The following is a 16,598-nucleotide window of genomic DNA, read 5'->3' on the forward strand; positions in this document are numbered from 1 at the left end:
TTATCTTGATGAAGGAGATGATCCTGAACACATTCCTGAAGCGAGTCCAGACAGGAGCTCATGTTCTCAAGCCACTGACACATGATGTGTTTAAACAGATGCTGCCTGAACCAAAGGCTTTCAGATATTCTTTAAAAGACAATGTCCACAGTCGTCAATTACAGTTTTTCTCAATTGTTTACACACAAATACTGGTACATGAGACTCAATGACCACAACATGTAACTCATGCCCCGCTGAACCAGTTCTGCTAAACTACAAGCACAATTCCTGCTTTACACTCACATTGCAGTTCTAAAACACACTTCTTTCAAAAACACTACACACAATTCTCTGCATTTGGCACAGTTTTCATGCAGAAAATTGTTTTCACAAGGAACACACTGCCATTCAAACACACACACTGACTCTTGACATGGGCTGTCACACAGTTTTACCATCAGCAAACAGAGCTTTAGCATAAGAGCAACAGGTGAGAAACTGAGGAGAGGATGCAGCATAGTTTAGATTTATTTTTGTTACTGTAACTGTACAGTAAATTCTTCTGTTGTTTTGTATGTAGACCACTGTATGTGCAACTCTGTGTTGGTTGGGATGTACACTGTGTACATTATTTTTGTGGGAAAAATAAAATATATTTGTTACCATGTATTTGTGTGTTAGAAACAGTATTCTCAAATATTTTACAACACACTGATGTATGTACTGTCTGTAGTCAGAGTAACACTGAACCAAAAAGTCATTCTGATGAATGGAGAAGAAGTGTTTTCCATTGTGCACATCAGGGTTACACTGGCTCTTATAAATGTCTATTTATATGATGGTTTGTGTGAGTCATTTGAAAACAAAATACCATTTTGAGAAGAAATAACATTGTTTTAAATGTAAAGTTGCAGTTTGCAGGAGAATTGAGGGGTTTTGCCCATTGTGTGTGTTTTTTGTATTTGTGTGTAGCGTTCTGAGAGTATGAGGCATGCTTTCAGAAAATGTGTAAACAATCAAGAAAAACTGTAATTTATCTTTGTAAACTGTTTCAGGACTTGTGATGGGCGGGGCCGCACCTGTGAGGGGGCGGGGCTTGTCCTGGATCCTTCACCTCCAGCCTCAGGATCTCTGATGGGCGGGGCCGTGCCTGTGAGGGGGCGGGGCTTGTCTGATGTGAGCACCTAGGACAGGTATCAGTGCTCAGACTGGAGCTCATCTCAGCGCTTCCTTCTTCCTCTTTCTGTAACGGATGAGCTTTCCTTCTCTCTGACGGGGATCAGCAGATGTTTGCCCAGCTTCAGTGCCATTTCCTCATCTGTGTGTGTGTGTGTGTGTGTGTGTGTGTGTGTGTGTGTGTGTGTGTGTGTGTGTGTGTGTGTGTGTGTGTGTGTGTGTGTGTGTGTGTGTGTGTTTTACAGTTTGACTTTGAACCATCAGTTGAAAGGTGCGAGTCTTCACAGACACTCGTGAGTTATTTCACCAGTATCATCGCAATACTGTCATAGTTTAAATCATATTTTTAATTTGTTTAGATTTTTATGTTTGCTGTTTTCATTTTAGTTAAAGCTTTAGTCATTTGTTAAAATACATTTATTTATTTATTTTAGTTGTAGTTAAGTTTTTTTTACATTTTATTTCAGTCAACATTTGTTTCATGTACTGGGTGTGTGTGTGTGTGTGTGTGTGTGTGTTTGTGAGTGTGTATGCGTGTGTGTGTGTGTGTGTGTGTGTGTGTGTGTGTGTGTGTGTGTGTTTGCGTGTGAGTATGTGTTTGCTCGTGTGTATGTGTGTGTGTGTGTGTGTGTGCGTGTTTGCTCATATATGTGTGTGTGTGTGTGTGTGTGTGTGTGTGTGTGTGTGTGTGTGTTTGTGTGTGTGTGTGTCTGTGTTGTGTGTGTGTGTGTGTGTGTGTGTGTGTTTGCTCGTATGTGTGTGCGTGAGTGTGTATGTGAGTGTGTGTGTGTGTGTGTGTGAGGGCGTGTTTGCTTGTGTGTGTGTGCGTGAGTGTTTGCTCGTATGTGTGTGCGTGAGTGTGTATGTGAGTGTGTGTGTGTGTGTGTGTGTGTGCATGTGAGGGCGTGTTTGCTTGTGTGTCTGTGTTCGTGCACAGGAGACGCTTCTGATCCTCACATTCACACTTCAGAAGAATTCTGATGAATTCAGTCTTTATTAATTCCCACTCTTTGTGTTTTTCTAGATCTCTGGAGCTCCTCCCGCCGGATCATCCATGCATTGTGCCCTTCATTCCACCGGAGTCTGTGGGAACAGATCAGATTTCAGTGGAATGAGGAACACGACACATGGAGAAAAGCGTCTGGGAACAGATGTTATTCAACAGTGTTACAAAAACATCACGGTGTGAATACAAAGTCTGTGTTACAAAAATATCTATCTATCTATCTATAAAATATTCAAACAAGGCTTTGTCAAGTCTCCTTTATTTAGCCCTTTATGCAATGCCTATTGTCTCAAAGCAGCTTCACAGTATTTAGTGAGGCTTTGTCAAGTCAACAGTCAAAGTTTCTCTGGACAGACTTCAGTAACAGAACCCGTGTCCCAACATTATTAAAGACCTGGCGCATCTTACGTCCATCATGTTTTGTCGTTTTTCTGTCCGTGACCGTTCATCGCAGTGAAGCAGCGTCCGAGGGCGTCTCTGGCTCTCTGGCCCACTCTCTTGTTAGAGAGGATGATGACGACGGGACTGACGGCGGCGTAGAGCGAGGAGAAGAAGATCCTGAGGTCTGAGACCAGCGAGGAGCCCAGCGTCTGAGGAGCGGCCAGCGTGTAGACCCACAGCCCGTTGTCCACCCCGTAGAACAGCAGGTAGAGCGAGACCAGCGTGACCACGGTGAGGGCCGCGCGCCGCTCCGCTGAGGGCCCGGGTCTGGCCTTCGCCCGCCGGCCGTGGCGGAGCAGGAACAGCAGGAGCACCAGGCTGGCCAACGCCATCAGGGCCATGGGCACCGCGTCTCTGCCCACCTGGGCCGCGCCGTTGGCATCCCGCGACAGCCGGGTCGGGAAGCTGAGGAAGCAGAACTCCACGTTGATGGCGTTCTGCGAGAGTTTGGAGTCGTTGCGGGCCCCGACGGCGAACATCAGCGGGGCCACGCTCATGGAGGTGTTGATCAGCCACAGCGCCAGGAACACCAGGCCCAGGTGCCGGCCGAGCAGCGCACGGACCCCGGCCCAGCGGGACCCCGGCGGAGCCACGCTCAGGCTCTGGAACGCGCTCAGCACGCAGGTCAGCCAGATGGACAGAGAGCGGGACGTGCGGTAGAGGAAGATGACCGCCTTGCAGCCGCTGTCCTGGAACACGCTGTAGACGGCGAGGCTGGCCAGGGCCTCCAGCAGGCAGCGCACGCCCACCACCGCCAGGTTCACGGACGCCAGGTGCAGAACAATGGCATCCGTGGGCGAGAGCCGGCCCTCGCGGTACGCCAGCGAGAGGAAGGCACAGATGACGGCCACGTTCCCCGGGACGCCCACCACGGCGAGGGACAGGAAGAGCAGTCCGCGCGTCCGAGCATCCGCGTCCATCTCAAACCTCTTCTTCTGAGAGCTCCACAGATGCCGCTCCGCTTTATAGCTGGAGCCGCGGGGACACTCGGGTCCAGTGACTTCAGCTCAATTATAGCGATGATGTGCAGTCGAGTGATTCTGTCACAGTCGCTTCAGCGCACACAAGCGCTACAAACATCTTATACACACAGAGATAAAGGGTACCTTTACAACAGCTCTTCACTGGGACAGTCCCCTTAAACGGACATCTTTCTACTCCTAAAAGGTTCATAGTCGTACCTTAGAGTACAAATACACACCTTAGGGCACTACTATGAACCTTCAAAAGATGTCCTTGTGAGGGGACTGTCCCAGTGACACAATTTTTCCACTAAATATCCAAATAAATCTAATTATTAAACTAAATTAACCATATAAACTTAATTACTGATCTAAAGCCCACACTGTCACTGTATGATAACTGAAATGAACTGATGACATCAGCGTTTTCTCCAGAATGGCTATACAGCTGAATAAAATTATGCTGCATTATTTTCCTGTTTAACACTGAAACAATCTGCATTGTTAAAAGCGCTATATAAATAAAGTTGACTTGACAAGCTGTTGTAAAGGTACAGTTCTGACACCCTTCATCTCTGTGTGTAAAAATGCTTTTTCTTGGTTATGTGAACGTTACAGTTAAAAACGTTCCATGAAAGATGTATAAATACAGTTTTTGTGCTGAAGAACTTTAATAAAGACCAGGAGTCAGATTTAAACTCTGTTCTCATTTTGATACACATTTACAAATTCATTAATGGCGATATCCACTGAAATGACAAAAAGTCATTACAAAAATGATGTGAATTTAGATTACATTATTCTCCATACTTCACCTGTTCTGGGGTTTGCGCAGGGGTGATGATGGTATAGTTTCAAACCTATGGTTTCGTTCTCGGGTCACCAGAAGCTGTAGCCATACGGATGGCCGTCCGAACGCATTGGGGTTTTCTGTTTTAGCTGAACAGAAAACAATCAATCAAAAACTAACTTATCTTCTCTTCTAAAACAGAATGAATGTCCTGTTATCCCTGTAAAGCTGCTCTGAAGCAATCTGTGTTGTGAAGCGCTTAGAAATGAAGAGACTTGACTCTCCCTGTGACAGCAAGGGTTAAATATTCCTCTTTAAACTAAACTGAGATCTCATGTGATGAAGATTTTCAGCAGAAGGATGGTAAGAGCTCACTGTGCAGGTGCTGATGTTGTGTGAATTATGAAAGATAGCAGTATTTGAAGGGTACAACTTGAAGGAAGAGATTTGCACATTTCCGTTTTAAAATACTTTGTCAGTGACGCATCGAGTCAGACAATTAGGCCTATTTACACTGCAATAAAATCATTCCAACGCTTGTATAAAAGTTACAAAGCTCTTCTCGAAGTCACGGAAACACATCCCATATTCTCCCAGGGCCGGCCTGAAGCAGGTTTCCAACAGGAGCCTAACCCACCCCAACACACATATCCCATAAAAGTTGACCAAATTGTCTTAATATATCTATCTTTCAAGATATAATATGAAGATATCTTTACTAATGCAAACTTTTAAATTTTTTGAAGATTTTAACGATAAATGTATCAACATTTAGTGCATTAATGCTTAAATAAAGCAAAAACACCTGCCAATGGGTTATTAAAATCACAAAAGAGACTAGTATATTAATAATAATTATAATAATAGAGAATAAATCCTGTTCTGAGCTGGCTTGTTTTAGTCAGATTAAAATGCAAAGAACTTTATAAGTGTGAAGCACGTCTGAGCAGTATTTAAGAGGGTCTTTGAATATTTGCAGTGGTTTGATAAACACTGAAGTGAATACACTGATCTGACCGGCTGTTTGAACACGTGAACACTGCGGCCCTTCTCCTCTCCGTTACGAGCGGAAACAGGAAGTGGTGCTTGCGCAGCTGCTTTGTGTACAGGTATGGCCCCGGGGCCCAATGACACCGCTTATATCACTGTATTCTCCACATAATCAACTTAGTTTATGAGAATATTCACCAAAATGGACATTTTGACAGCCTGTTGTGTGTGTTGTTCTGTTGAAGTGTGAGAGCTCAGTTCAGTCCTCGTGTGCTGTCTGAGAGCCGCTTCTGTTCCTTTATTTCTCTGGCATGTATTATTGCGTCTGTGCTCTTCTCTGTGTGTGTGAGCGGGTCGTTGCTGTGTTTCCTGCGGATCAGATCAATACTAATATAACTGATCTGATCTGAGCAGAGCCGAGACGACAGCATGCAGAGAAAACACATGACACGACTCCTGATCGACCCTCCGAGGTTAAACACGCGTGTGCGTTCAAGCGTAAACACGTCTCTCCAGAGGGAATCATGGGAAGAAAACAGACAGGCCCGGGCCTGCTGGTCCCAGCGCTCCTCATTACAGCTCTAATGATCTTAATGTTGTCTAATTCTCCCCTGAGGACTCTCCATCAAAGGACAGCTGCTCTCCAGAACACACACGCGCTCGCAAGCGGACACACACTTAATCCCCAACACATGGAGAAAAACACACCAAGAGTAGTTTAAACACAGTTCCCTGACTAATGCTTGAGAAGTATACTCATGATCCTCCGTTCTCTTCCACTAGGGCTGATTCTTCTCTCTTATGAAGATTTGAACTCCGCTTCTGTGTGTGAAATGTGCTCCATTAATAACCCCTCACTGTATGATCGACTCGTTTACAGCCCAAATATTGAAAAATTAATCAATTATAAAAGATTTTACTACACATGTACATTTACATAAGATATTTTTCTTGTTTTCTGGGGGGCCAGATGATTTTTCTGACCCCATTCACAGATGCTTCTGCTTGTTTTAAGCAAAAACTCAGTTCATTTTGATTTTATTTCCCCAGAAAACAAGAAGAAATATCGGTAATATCGGTTAGAATAATGGTCATTAGTTAACATTAGTTAACTACATTAGTTAACATTAACTAATAATGAACTGCACTTATAAAGCATTTATTAATCTTTGTTAATGGTAATTTCAACATTTAGTAATGCATTATTAAAATCTTGTTAACATTAGTTAATGAACTGTGAACTAACATGAACAGCTGTATTTATATTAACTAACGTTAACAAAGATGAACAAATACAGTTAACAAATGTACTGCTCATGGTTAGTTCATGTTAGTTAATACATTAACTAATGTACCAAAATATCTTCTGTCCTTTTCTCATCTAGTAAAATCATCTGGAATCAGTCTAATCAGACAGGAAACAAGACAAACACACTAATAATAATTTATGCCACAAATCATCAGGATATTAAGATCATGTTCCATGAAGATATTTGGTAAAGTTAATATCATAAATGTATTATTAGTAGTGATATGTGTGCTAAGGACTTCATCTGGACAACTTTAAAGGAGACTTTCTCCATATTTAGATGTTTTTGCCCCCTCAGATTCCAGATTTTCAGATATTGTCCACACATCAGTGGAGATATTATTAATGCATCTTCAGATGATGTGTAACTCTCAATCTCTTATGGCTGGTTCAGTGGTCACGTTTACATCAGATAGGCTAGGTGTGTTAAATGTTGGTGTCATAATAATCGTAATGTGCAAAAACACTGGAAAGATGAGCTCGCCGTGGCTTTGCTGTGAAGTGTATTTGTATGTGATCTCTGGAGAGGACACGCCTCAGCTGGACACGCGTGTGTTTCCGCCTGAGCGCTCCCGCGGGTGCAGAAGAGGCTTTATCTGGAGCCGCCCGCTCGCCCGCCTGACTCTGAGCGGCGCGATGGACCTGTGTGTGACCATCAAAGGCGTGGCGTTCCTGCTTCAGGCGGGCCTGGGCATCCTGGCCAACGCGCTGGTCCTGCTGGCGTACGCACACATCCTGCACAGCGAGGGGCGGCTGCTGCCCGCGGACGCCATCCTGTGCCACCTGGCCCTGGCGGACCTGCTGCTGTTGCTGACCCGCGGCGTGCCGCAGACGCTGACCGTGTTCGGGGTGAGGGACCTGCTGGACGACGGCGGCTGCAAGGCGGTCATCTACCTGTACCGCATCGCCCGCGCGCTGTCCGTCTGCATCACCTGCATGCTGAGCGTGTTCCAGGCGGTGAGTGTGTGCCCGGCGGGCGGCCCGCGGCTGACCCGCCTCAAGGCCCGGCTCCCGCGGCTGCTGCTGCCCGTCTCCGCCGCGCTGTGGCTCCTCAACATGGCCGTCTGCATCGCCGCGCCCTTCTTCTCCGTGGCCCCGCGCAACGGCACCGTCCCGCCCTTCACGCTCAACCTGGGCTTCTGCCACGTGGACTTCCGCGATAACCTGTCCTACGTGATCAACGGCGTGGCCGTGTCGGTGCGCGACTTTGCGTTCGTGGGCGTGATGCTGGGCTCCAGCGGGTACATCCTGGTCCTGCTGCACCGCCACGGCCGGAAGGTGCGGGGCATCCGCCGCTCGCAGGGCGACGCCATGGAGACCCGGGCGGCCAAGACCGTGGTGATGCTGGTGGTTCTGTACGTGGTGTTTTTCGGCATCGACAACGTCATCTGGATCTACATGCTGACGGTGGCGCAGGTGCCGCCCCTGGTGGCCGACATGAGGGTGTTCTTCTCCTCGTGCTACGCCTCCCTCAGCCCCTTCCTCATCATCTCCTCCAATAAGAAGGTCAAAGCCAGGATGGTGTGCGCGACCTCGGACCAAGCAGAGGACGGCAAACAGTCCAAAAGCTGAACTCTGAGTCTTAGTGAAGCTAACTAACTCCACCATATATTGTCTGTGTTTGAATGTGATTCACTTAATAAACTAACAGTTAGGAAGTGAACTGTGGGGACTCTTATTTTGACGGGTTGTTTGTTCCGCCGCCATTTTGTCTGGTTGTGTCTGGCTTCAGGCGCGCGCACTGAACCGACCCGGAAAACTCGAGCCGAGTCAAACTGACGGTGAGACCGAGTTTAATTAGATTTTTCCCGCGCTTGTTCAAGCTTTAAAAAAACATCAGGACTGTCATTAAACTTCGCCTGTCCGAGAGAGCCGGTCGGGTTTGTGGTGTTCGATGATTTGAATGACTTTACTGAGGAGAGGCGCTCACTTCCGGTGGTGTAGCCGTTAGCTCCGCATCGCCACATTAAAAATAAAAACAAACTTTAAAAACAAAAAAACACGTTTATGTTCATGAGAAATGAACCCTTGTGAGTGACATTATAATTTACGCTGTATTTATACCTGAGAAGCGCTCAAACCCGATCAAATAGCGTCATCTCACTATAAACACATTTAAAAACAACTGCGTCTTCATATCAAACTCTGGGCTATTTTCATAAATGTGTCATTTTTCCATGACAGTATTTTTAATGTTTCAGTTTTTAACGGCAAATCTCATGAAAACAAACGAGCAGCAGCGCATTTCATTTACACAATGATAATATTAATACATTTGTGCACATGAATACTTATTGTCATTTCTGTAAGTCATGTTTGATCAGGAAATTTGTTTAATGTTGTGTCATGGAAATAAAGTCAAGATACAAAAATATCAATGCTCATAAAATAATGTGTAAATAATACAGTTCAACTCTATTGTGGGGGAATGACGGATAAGGATTAAAAATTTGGAAACAAAAAAAATCATATTTTAGGGCTTTCTACACTGTGTTGTTATGTACTTATTTTATGAATGTACTGTAATTAACCATTTTTTGGTGAAAACAAAACAGTCATTTTGATTAATTTTAATAATTTTTAAATTAATTCTACCATTGTCCAATCAGTGCTCGGAAAACACAATTAATATGATCGGTTTGGGATTTCATAGAGACATGGGCTCAAAATTCAGAAACAAATCGAGAAAAAAGCTGGAAAATGTTAATAAAGTAAATAAGACTTGTTTTATCCTTAACCCAACACACAACAGAATTGTGTAATCTAACACACACACATATGTGTTAAATGAATCGCCCGTGTCATCGTTAGGGTTACCATTAAAGCCATCCTCATATATTTTCACTTGTCATAATAATATCTTCATTTCAAGATGTAACATTAACACGACGTAATTTAAACGTAGCCTTTGTAAAAATATATAGAAAAACATTAAATGTGCAAAACAGAGACTAGTATAAACGGCATGTATTTTCCATCGTTTAGTCGACTAGTCTCGCACATCCTCATAATAACGCGATGATTCTGGGTAAGGGGAACGTGTCCTAACAGACGATCTGTGTTCTCCAGCAAACGTGTGCTCTTTATGATCAGGCACAGACTCAGCCGCCTGTGGAAAACACAGCTGACTAGCATCACGTTAAGCTCATAGATGGTTTTAATATTAATACATTATTAATGTTTGATTAGTGTTATCAGAAGGACACGTGATGGTGACCGAAAAGCTCAAAATATCAGCATTTTAAGAGACGCTTTGGTCCTTCAGGGTCTGTTGGAGACAATATTATGTCACATGACATACCAAAATGCATTATGGTCCAGAATGGTCACTGATGACATTAGAGAAATCACAATTTGGAGACAAAAGTCTTTCTGTCATAAAGTAAATAATCTTAGTATTATCACTATATTTGTAGGCCTCATTGAAAACATCAGCATCTTTTCATTCATATTATTTTACATTTTTGTATTCAGATTTTTATCCGGAATGACATTTTGGGACTTTTGAACTCAATATTTCCTTAAAGATTAATTATTTGTAATGAATACTCTCAAGAGTAATTAAGAGGGGGAAGTCGAGTCATTTAATGTAGTGTATTTATATTATTATTATGAATATGCTTTGGACCCCAGATTGACTATAATATAATTGAATATAATAAGACCAGGGGAAGCATGACCTGATGATGTGTGTTTGCTCTGGGCCGCGTGTGATAATGCGTGTTCCACCGCTCCCGTGTTTCAGAGATGGCGGCCATCCGTAGGCAGGGTTAGGGTTAGGCATGAAGTTAGGGTCAGGGTTAGGGTTAGGCATGAAGTTAGGGTCAGGGTCAGGGTTAGGCATGAAGTTAGGGTCAGGGTTAGGGTTAGGCATGAAGTCAGGGTTAGGGTTAGGCATGAAGTTAGGGTCAGGGTTAGGGTTAGGCATGAAGTCAGGGTTAGGGTTAGGTCAGGGTTAGGGTTAGGGTTAGGCATTAATTTAGGGTTAAGGTTAGGCATGAAGTTAGGGTCAGGGTCAGGGTTAGGGTTAGGGTTAGGCATGAAGTTAGGGTCAGGGTTAGGGTTAGGGTTAGGCATGAAGTTAGGGTCAGGGTTAGGGTTAGGCATTAATTTAGGGTCAGGGTCAGGGTTAGGTCAGGGTTAGACATGAAGTTAGGGTCAGGGTCAGGGTTAGGGTTAGGGTCAGGGTTAGGCATGACCTGATGATATTAATGTGTGTTTCAGATATGGCGGCCATCCGTAGGAAGGGTCAGGGTTAGGTTAGGTCAGGGTTAGGGTTAGGGTTAGGCATGAATTTAGGGTCAGGGTTAGGGTTAGGGTCAGGGTCAGGGTTAGGGTCAGGCATGACCTGATGATATTAATGTGTGTTTCAGATATGGCGGCCATCCGTAGGAAGGGTCAGGGTTAGGGTTTGGCTTAGGGTCAGGTTTAGGGTCAGGTTTAGGGTCAGGTTTAGGCATGAACTGATGATATTAATGTGTGTTTCAGAGATGGCGGCCATCCGTAAGAAGGGTCAGGGTCAGGGTCAGGGTCAGGGTCAGGCATGACCTGATGATATTAATGTGTTTCCCGTGTTTCAGAGATGGCGGCCATCCGTAAGAAGCTGGTGATCGTGGGGGACGGGGCGTGTGGGAAGACCTGCCTCCTCATCGTGTTCAGTAAGGACCAGTTCCCCGAGGTGTACGTGCCCACCGTCTTCGAGAACTACGTGGCCGACATCGAGGTGGACAGCAAGCAGGTGAGGGGCGGGGCCGGGGTCATGTGACAGGCGTGTGCTGAGCGTGTGTGTGTGTGCTGGTGTGTGCAGGCGTGTGCTGAACGTGTGTGTGTGTGTGTGTGCTGGCGTGTGCTGAGCGTGTGTGCTGGCGTGTGCTGAGCGTGTGTGTGTGTGCTGAGCGTGTGTGTGTGTGCAGGCGTGTGCTGAGCGTGTGTGTGTGTGCTGGCGTGTGCTGAGCATGTGTGTGTGTGCAGGCGTGTGCTGAGCGTGTGTGTGTGCTGGCGTGTGCTGAGCGTGTGTGTGTGTGCAGGCGTGTGCTGAGCGTGTGTGTGTGCAGGCGTGTGCTGAGCGTGTGTGTGTGCAAGTGTGTGCAGGCGTGTGCTGAGCGTGTGTGTGCAGGTGTGTGCTGGCGTGTGCTGAGCGTGTGTGTGCAGGTGTGTGCAGGCGTGTGCAGGCGTGTGCTGAGCGTGTGCTGAGCGTGTGTGTGTGTGCTGGCGTGTGCTGAGCGTGTGTGTGTGTGCTGAGCGTGTGTGTGTGTGCTGGCGTGTGCTGAGCGTGTGTGTGTGTGCAGGCGTGTGCTGAGCGTGTGTGTGTGTGCTGGCGTGTGCTGAGCGTGTGTGTGTGTGCAGGTGTGTGCTGGCGTGTGCTGAGCGTGTGTGTGTGTGCAGGCGTGTGCTGAGCGTGTGTGTGTGCAGGTGTGTGCTGGCGTGTGCTGAGCGTGTGTGTGTGCAGGTGTGTGCTGGCGTGTGCTGAGCGTGTGTGTGTGTGCTGAGCGTGTGTGTGTGTGTGTGCAGGCGTGTGCTGAGCGTGTGTGTGTGCAGGCGTGTGTGTGTGTGCAGGCGTGTGCGTGTGTGCAGGCGTGTGCGTGTGTGCAGGCGTGTGCTGAGCGTGTGTGTGTGTGTGCAGGCGTGTGCTGAGCGTGTGTGTGTGCAGGCGTGTGCTGAGCGTGTGCTGAGCGTGTGTGTGTGTGTGTGCAGGTGGAGCTGGCGTGTGCTGAGCGCGTGTGTGTGTGTGTGTGTGTGCAGGTGGAGCTGGCGTGTGCTGAGCGTGTGTGTGTGTGTGCTGAGCGTGTGTGTGCGTGTGTGTGCAGGTGGAGCTGGCGTGTGCTGAGCGTGTGTGTGTGTGTGTGCAGGTGGAGCTGGCGTGTGCTGAGCGTGTGTGTGTGTGTGTGTGTGCAGGTGGAGCTGGCGTGTGCTGAGCGTGTGTGTGTCTGTGCAGGTGGAGCTGGCGTGTGCTGAGCGTGTGTGTGTGTGTGTGCAGGTGGAGCTGGCGTGTGCTGAGCGCGTGTGTGTGTGTGTGTGTGCAGGTGGAGCTGGCGTGTGCTGAGCGTGTGTGTGTGTGCAGGTGGAGCTGGCGTGTGCTGAGCGTGTGTGTGCTGAGCGTGTGTGTGCGTGTGTGTGCAGGTGGAGCTGGTGTGTGCTGAGCGTGTGTGTGTGCTGAGCGTGTGTGTGTGTGTGCAGGTGGAGCTGGCGTGTGCTGAGCGTGTGTGTGTGTGTGCAGGTGGAGCTGGCGTGTGCTGAGCGTGTGTGTGTGTGTGTGCAGGTGGAGCTGGCGTGTGCTGAGCGTGTGTGTGTGTGTGTGTGTGCAGGTGGAGCTGGCGTGTGCTGAGCGTGTGTGTGTGTGTGTGTGTGTGCAGGTGGAGCTGGCGTGTGCTGAGCGTGTGTGTGTGTGTGTGTGTGTGTGTGTGCAGGTGGAGCTGGCGTGTGCTGAGCGTGTGTGTGTGTGTGTGTGTGTGTGCAGGTGGAGCTGGCGTGTGCTGAGCGTGTGTGTGTGTGTGTGTGTGTGTGTGTGTGTGCAGGTGGAGCTGGCGCTGTGGGATACGGCGGGACAGGAGGATTATGATCGGCTGCGGCCGCTCTCATATCCGGACACTGACGTCATCCTCATGTGCTTCTCCGTCGACAGCCCGGACAGCCTGGGTGAGTCTCGCCACGCCCACACTCGCCTGTCGCCAGGCAACATGTCAACTCTGACCTTTCTGGCCCTCAGAGAACATCCCTGAGAAATGGACTCCGGAGGTCAAGCATTTCTGCCCCAATGTTCCCATAATCCTGGTGGGCAACAAGAAGGACCTGCGGAACGACGAACACACGCGCCGCGAGCTCTTCAAGATGAAGCAGGTGTGTGTGTGTGTGTGTGTGTGTGTGTGTGTGTGTGTGTGTGTGTGTGTGCGTGCTCTTCCTCATGTTCTCCACTGATGCGGCTCCTCACCTTCAGCCGTGTGTCATCAAGTTTTGATCAGCATTGATTGGTCGAGGAAACCCATGTGGTTTGTTCCTGTTAGTCCCGCCCCTGTGCCAGATCATCATCTCAACAGATGGACATGAGTTTGGTCTTTTAATCCACCAATCAGATTCTGTGGAGAAGACCGACTCTAAATAACACACAGGACACTAATATCTGCCGGAAATACTGTAAAAAAATATTCAATTCAATTCAATGAGTTTACTATTCATGATGATGATAAAATAATCATATAACATTTGAAGGCAACATGTTTAAAAGTAAAGTGTTTATAAAATAGTGGTGAAGACTCTGAGGGCCGCCACACTGACGAGCTTCAGTTAAAGGCCATATTGCAGGTTACATTGTTTTCGAGATTAATATATCACCTTGTATGAAAATACCATATGAAAAGGTAATGCAGGATTTAAAATATATTAAAAAGACATAAGAGCACCGATTTAGTAGATCAAGTAGACAGCAGACCAGGGGTGTGTCTCCATCAGCTCTCGTTCAGTGGTCAGGGCACTGATAAGGACATTAGGCAATGGGCTGATCCCTGATCAGTGCCCTGACCACTGAACTAGAGCTGATGGAGACACACCCGATGTCGCCAGTATTGACGGCCACAGAGGCTGCAGAATATTTCGTTCTGTATTGACAGGTGCGATATTTGAAAATCGAGAACATGTCAAAACCTAGAGGCTTTCAAACATCAAAATGTAATTTATTAATATGTATTTGTGTCAAAATGATAAACAGCTTTTCCTATTCTATTCTGCCTGGAAACGCTTCCAACACTCGCGTGTCGTGAAAAATATGAGTCGTTCTATTTCTAGCATGAGCTTTCGGCTCGAGCTGCGCGTGTCACGCAGGCAGTGTGTAGCTCGCCTAAAGGATGATATTACATTAATAAACATCCACACGCGATGCTTCTTTGCCGTCGTGTTTACATTGATGAATACAAAGTATGTACATTAACACAAATGAATACGGTCTCATAATTTGGAATTATGTGCTGGTAATGTAAATATTTTATTCATGCCATGTATGTACATTCAAGTTCACTCAAATACATACTCATAACGTCATATACATCCTCACACTAGCTGTGAATCAGCACAAAATAAACCCATAACACAGAATTAATGAATAAAGGATAACACAATAACACTAGAGTGTGTGTGGTTCTGGAGATGTGCCGTCCGGATCCGTCAGAGAAGCAGGAGAACCTGAACTGTGAACCGTGACCTGAGTCTTGCTTTTTAAACATTTGCTAATTACCAAATCAGGCGTGATGAGAAACCGCTAACGTTATATCACATGTTTAGTGTGGACTAGGGATGCACAATATATCAGCAACATATCGTTATCGGCCGATAAATGATTATTTTAATGTTATCGTTATCGGCCGATAAATGATTATTTTAAATGTTATCGTTATCGGCCGATAAGAAAGTTTGACCGCTGTAGTCAAGCCGATAGATATTGTATTATTTCCTTCAGCTGAGACAGACGCTGTCCACCATGATGGGTTTGAAGTGCTCTAAATATGATTGGAATCACTTCGAAAAGGAAAATACAGTTATGTGCAACATGTGCGGCGCAAGTCTAACATATAATCTACATAAAATGAGAATGAGAATACTGTAAGAGTGTTTGTTGAGGGAAGAGCGCGGCCACAGAGTTCACCTTCATGACCAGCACAGTCCAGTTCACTTGTGCATTCACAGCCTTCTGTGCCGCTGTAAGTTGTAATATTATATTTATTATTCTGTGTATATATTCTCATACAGGATGCGTTTGGTTGAGTTAATTAGCGATGCAGTAAAGCACTTCATACCGGCTTCAGCTCGCAGTTCAAACAGATGCACAGCATTAATAACGACTGGGACTGTCCTGGACACACTGTCTTCAGAATATTGTTGTTATTAACGTTGTGAATTCTCTGGGTTTAGTTGTTGTGTTTCAGCGTCCACAACACATTCTGACCAGCACAGTCAAGTTCGCTTGTGCATTCGCGTCATTTTAGGCATATGTAAGTCGTAATATTAAGTTTTTTTTAACTTAGTGAGTTGGCCATAGGAGTGTAAAATGAATTTGAAAAGGTAAGGAATCTTCCACTGGTTGAAATAGGCGACTGTACTGGATAGGTCTGATTTATGTTGAAGGGTTTGGGGCATGGCTTTTAATGGTGAGCCTTTTGTTTTTGTAATCAGGCTCTCAAAGTTTATTAAAATTTGTATTTAGATTTATCGGCCAATATATCAGTTATCGGCTTTCAAATATAAAGAATTATCAGTATCGGCCAAAATGTTCATATCGGTGCATCCCTAGTGTGGACGGATATTAACGAGTGTGACTTTTCTTGATGGTCAAAGCTTTAGTTTGTGTTTTTGGTAAGTATCAATACTAGATGACAGCTATTGCCTGATACATGATAATAATCAGTACAGTATTGTAATCTGAGCACAGTGTTCATATCATTAGCTAGCGTGTGGATTATATATCTAAGCTAACACTGTTCTCTCACCTGCCGCTGTTCTCCACTGTTTCTCCTCACACAACAACTCTTGTCATTTGTCTCCTGTAATCGTTGTTCTGTCTAATCCTGGTCTGTCCTTAATTGTGTGTCATAATGTATGGCTGTGGTCTGCCATATGAGTATTAATAAACATTAATAATGTCCTCCGCGTCCGAGCTGTCATTGTGATCCATTGTTTTCCTATCGCTGAGATTCTCCGCACTCGCTCTCGTTACATCATTTTCTCACAAAAACGACTCCAAAAGCCTTAGTAGCGTATTCATAAGTATATTTTATAGAAAATCTAGTTCCTACATTATTTTTCTATACATTGACTCACTAGAGTCTCTAACCTGCAATATGCCCTTTAAAAACATCCTGCCGCTCTTCATTCTGGGACATTCTCAGACCGGTCATGTGACATTGGGACTTTAAAGAGTTCCTCACACCACAGATAAATGTGTTCTTAACCGCGTGT

General features: G+C 45.9%; 3 protein-coding genes across 3 annotated transcripts in view; 2 read left to right on the forward strand and 1 right to left on the reverse strand.

Moving 5' to 3' along the window:
* Window positions 1-2,577: 2,577 nt before the first annotated feature.
* ora2 (olfactory receptor class A related 2) lies at window positions 2,578-3,525 on the reverse strand (the record flags this gene model as incomplete). The annotated part of the gene is made up of 1 exon (XM_079807974.1): window positions 2,578-3,525. One exon carries the CDS (start codon window positions 3,523-3,525, stop codon window positions 2,578-2,580), a length of 948 nt encoding a protein of 315 aa, XP_079664100.1.
* Window positions 3,526-7,289: 3,764 nt separating this feature from the next.
* ora1 (olfactory receptor class A related 1) lies at window positions 7,290-8,228 on the forward strand (the record flags this gene model as incomplete). Its single annotated transcript, XM_079807975.1, has 1 exon — window positions 7,290-8,228. The coding sequence occupies exon 1, from the start codon at window positions 7,293-7,295 to the stop codon at window positions 8,226-8,228; it is 936 nt and encodes a 311-aa protein (XP_079664101.1). The 5' UTR covers window positions 7,290-7,292.
* A 149-nt stretch (window positions 8,229-8,377) lies between these two features.
* LOC307121155 (rho-related GTP-binding protein RhoA-B) overlaps window positions 8,378-16,598 on the forward strand; it is an 8,923-nt gene continuing 702 nt past the window's right edge. Inside the window, exons 1-4 of the mRNA XM_079808634.1 lie at window positions 8,378-8,437; window positions 11,237-11,394; window positions 13,172-13,292; window positions 13,363-13,493. Of these exons, the coding sequence (XP_079664760.1) occupies window positions 11,239-11,394; window positions 13,172-13,292; window positions 13,363-13,493 (408 nt within the window). The 5' untranslated portion in view covers window positions 8,378-8,437; window positions 11,237-11,238. The remainder of the gene's footprint in view (window positions 8,438-11,236; window positions 11,395-13,171; window positions 13,293-13,362; window positions 13,494-16,598) is intronic.

The sequence above is a fragment of the Gobio gobio genome, assembly GCF_949357685.1.
Source record: "Gobio gobio genome assembly, chromosome: 24".
In the NCBI taxonomy this organism is placed as follows: domain Eukaryota; kingdom Metazoa; phylum Chordata; class Actinopteri; order Cypriniformes; family Gobionidae; genus Gobio; species Gobio gobio.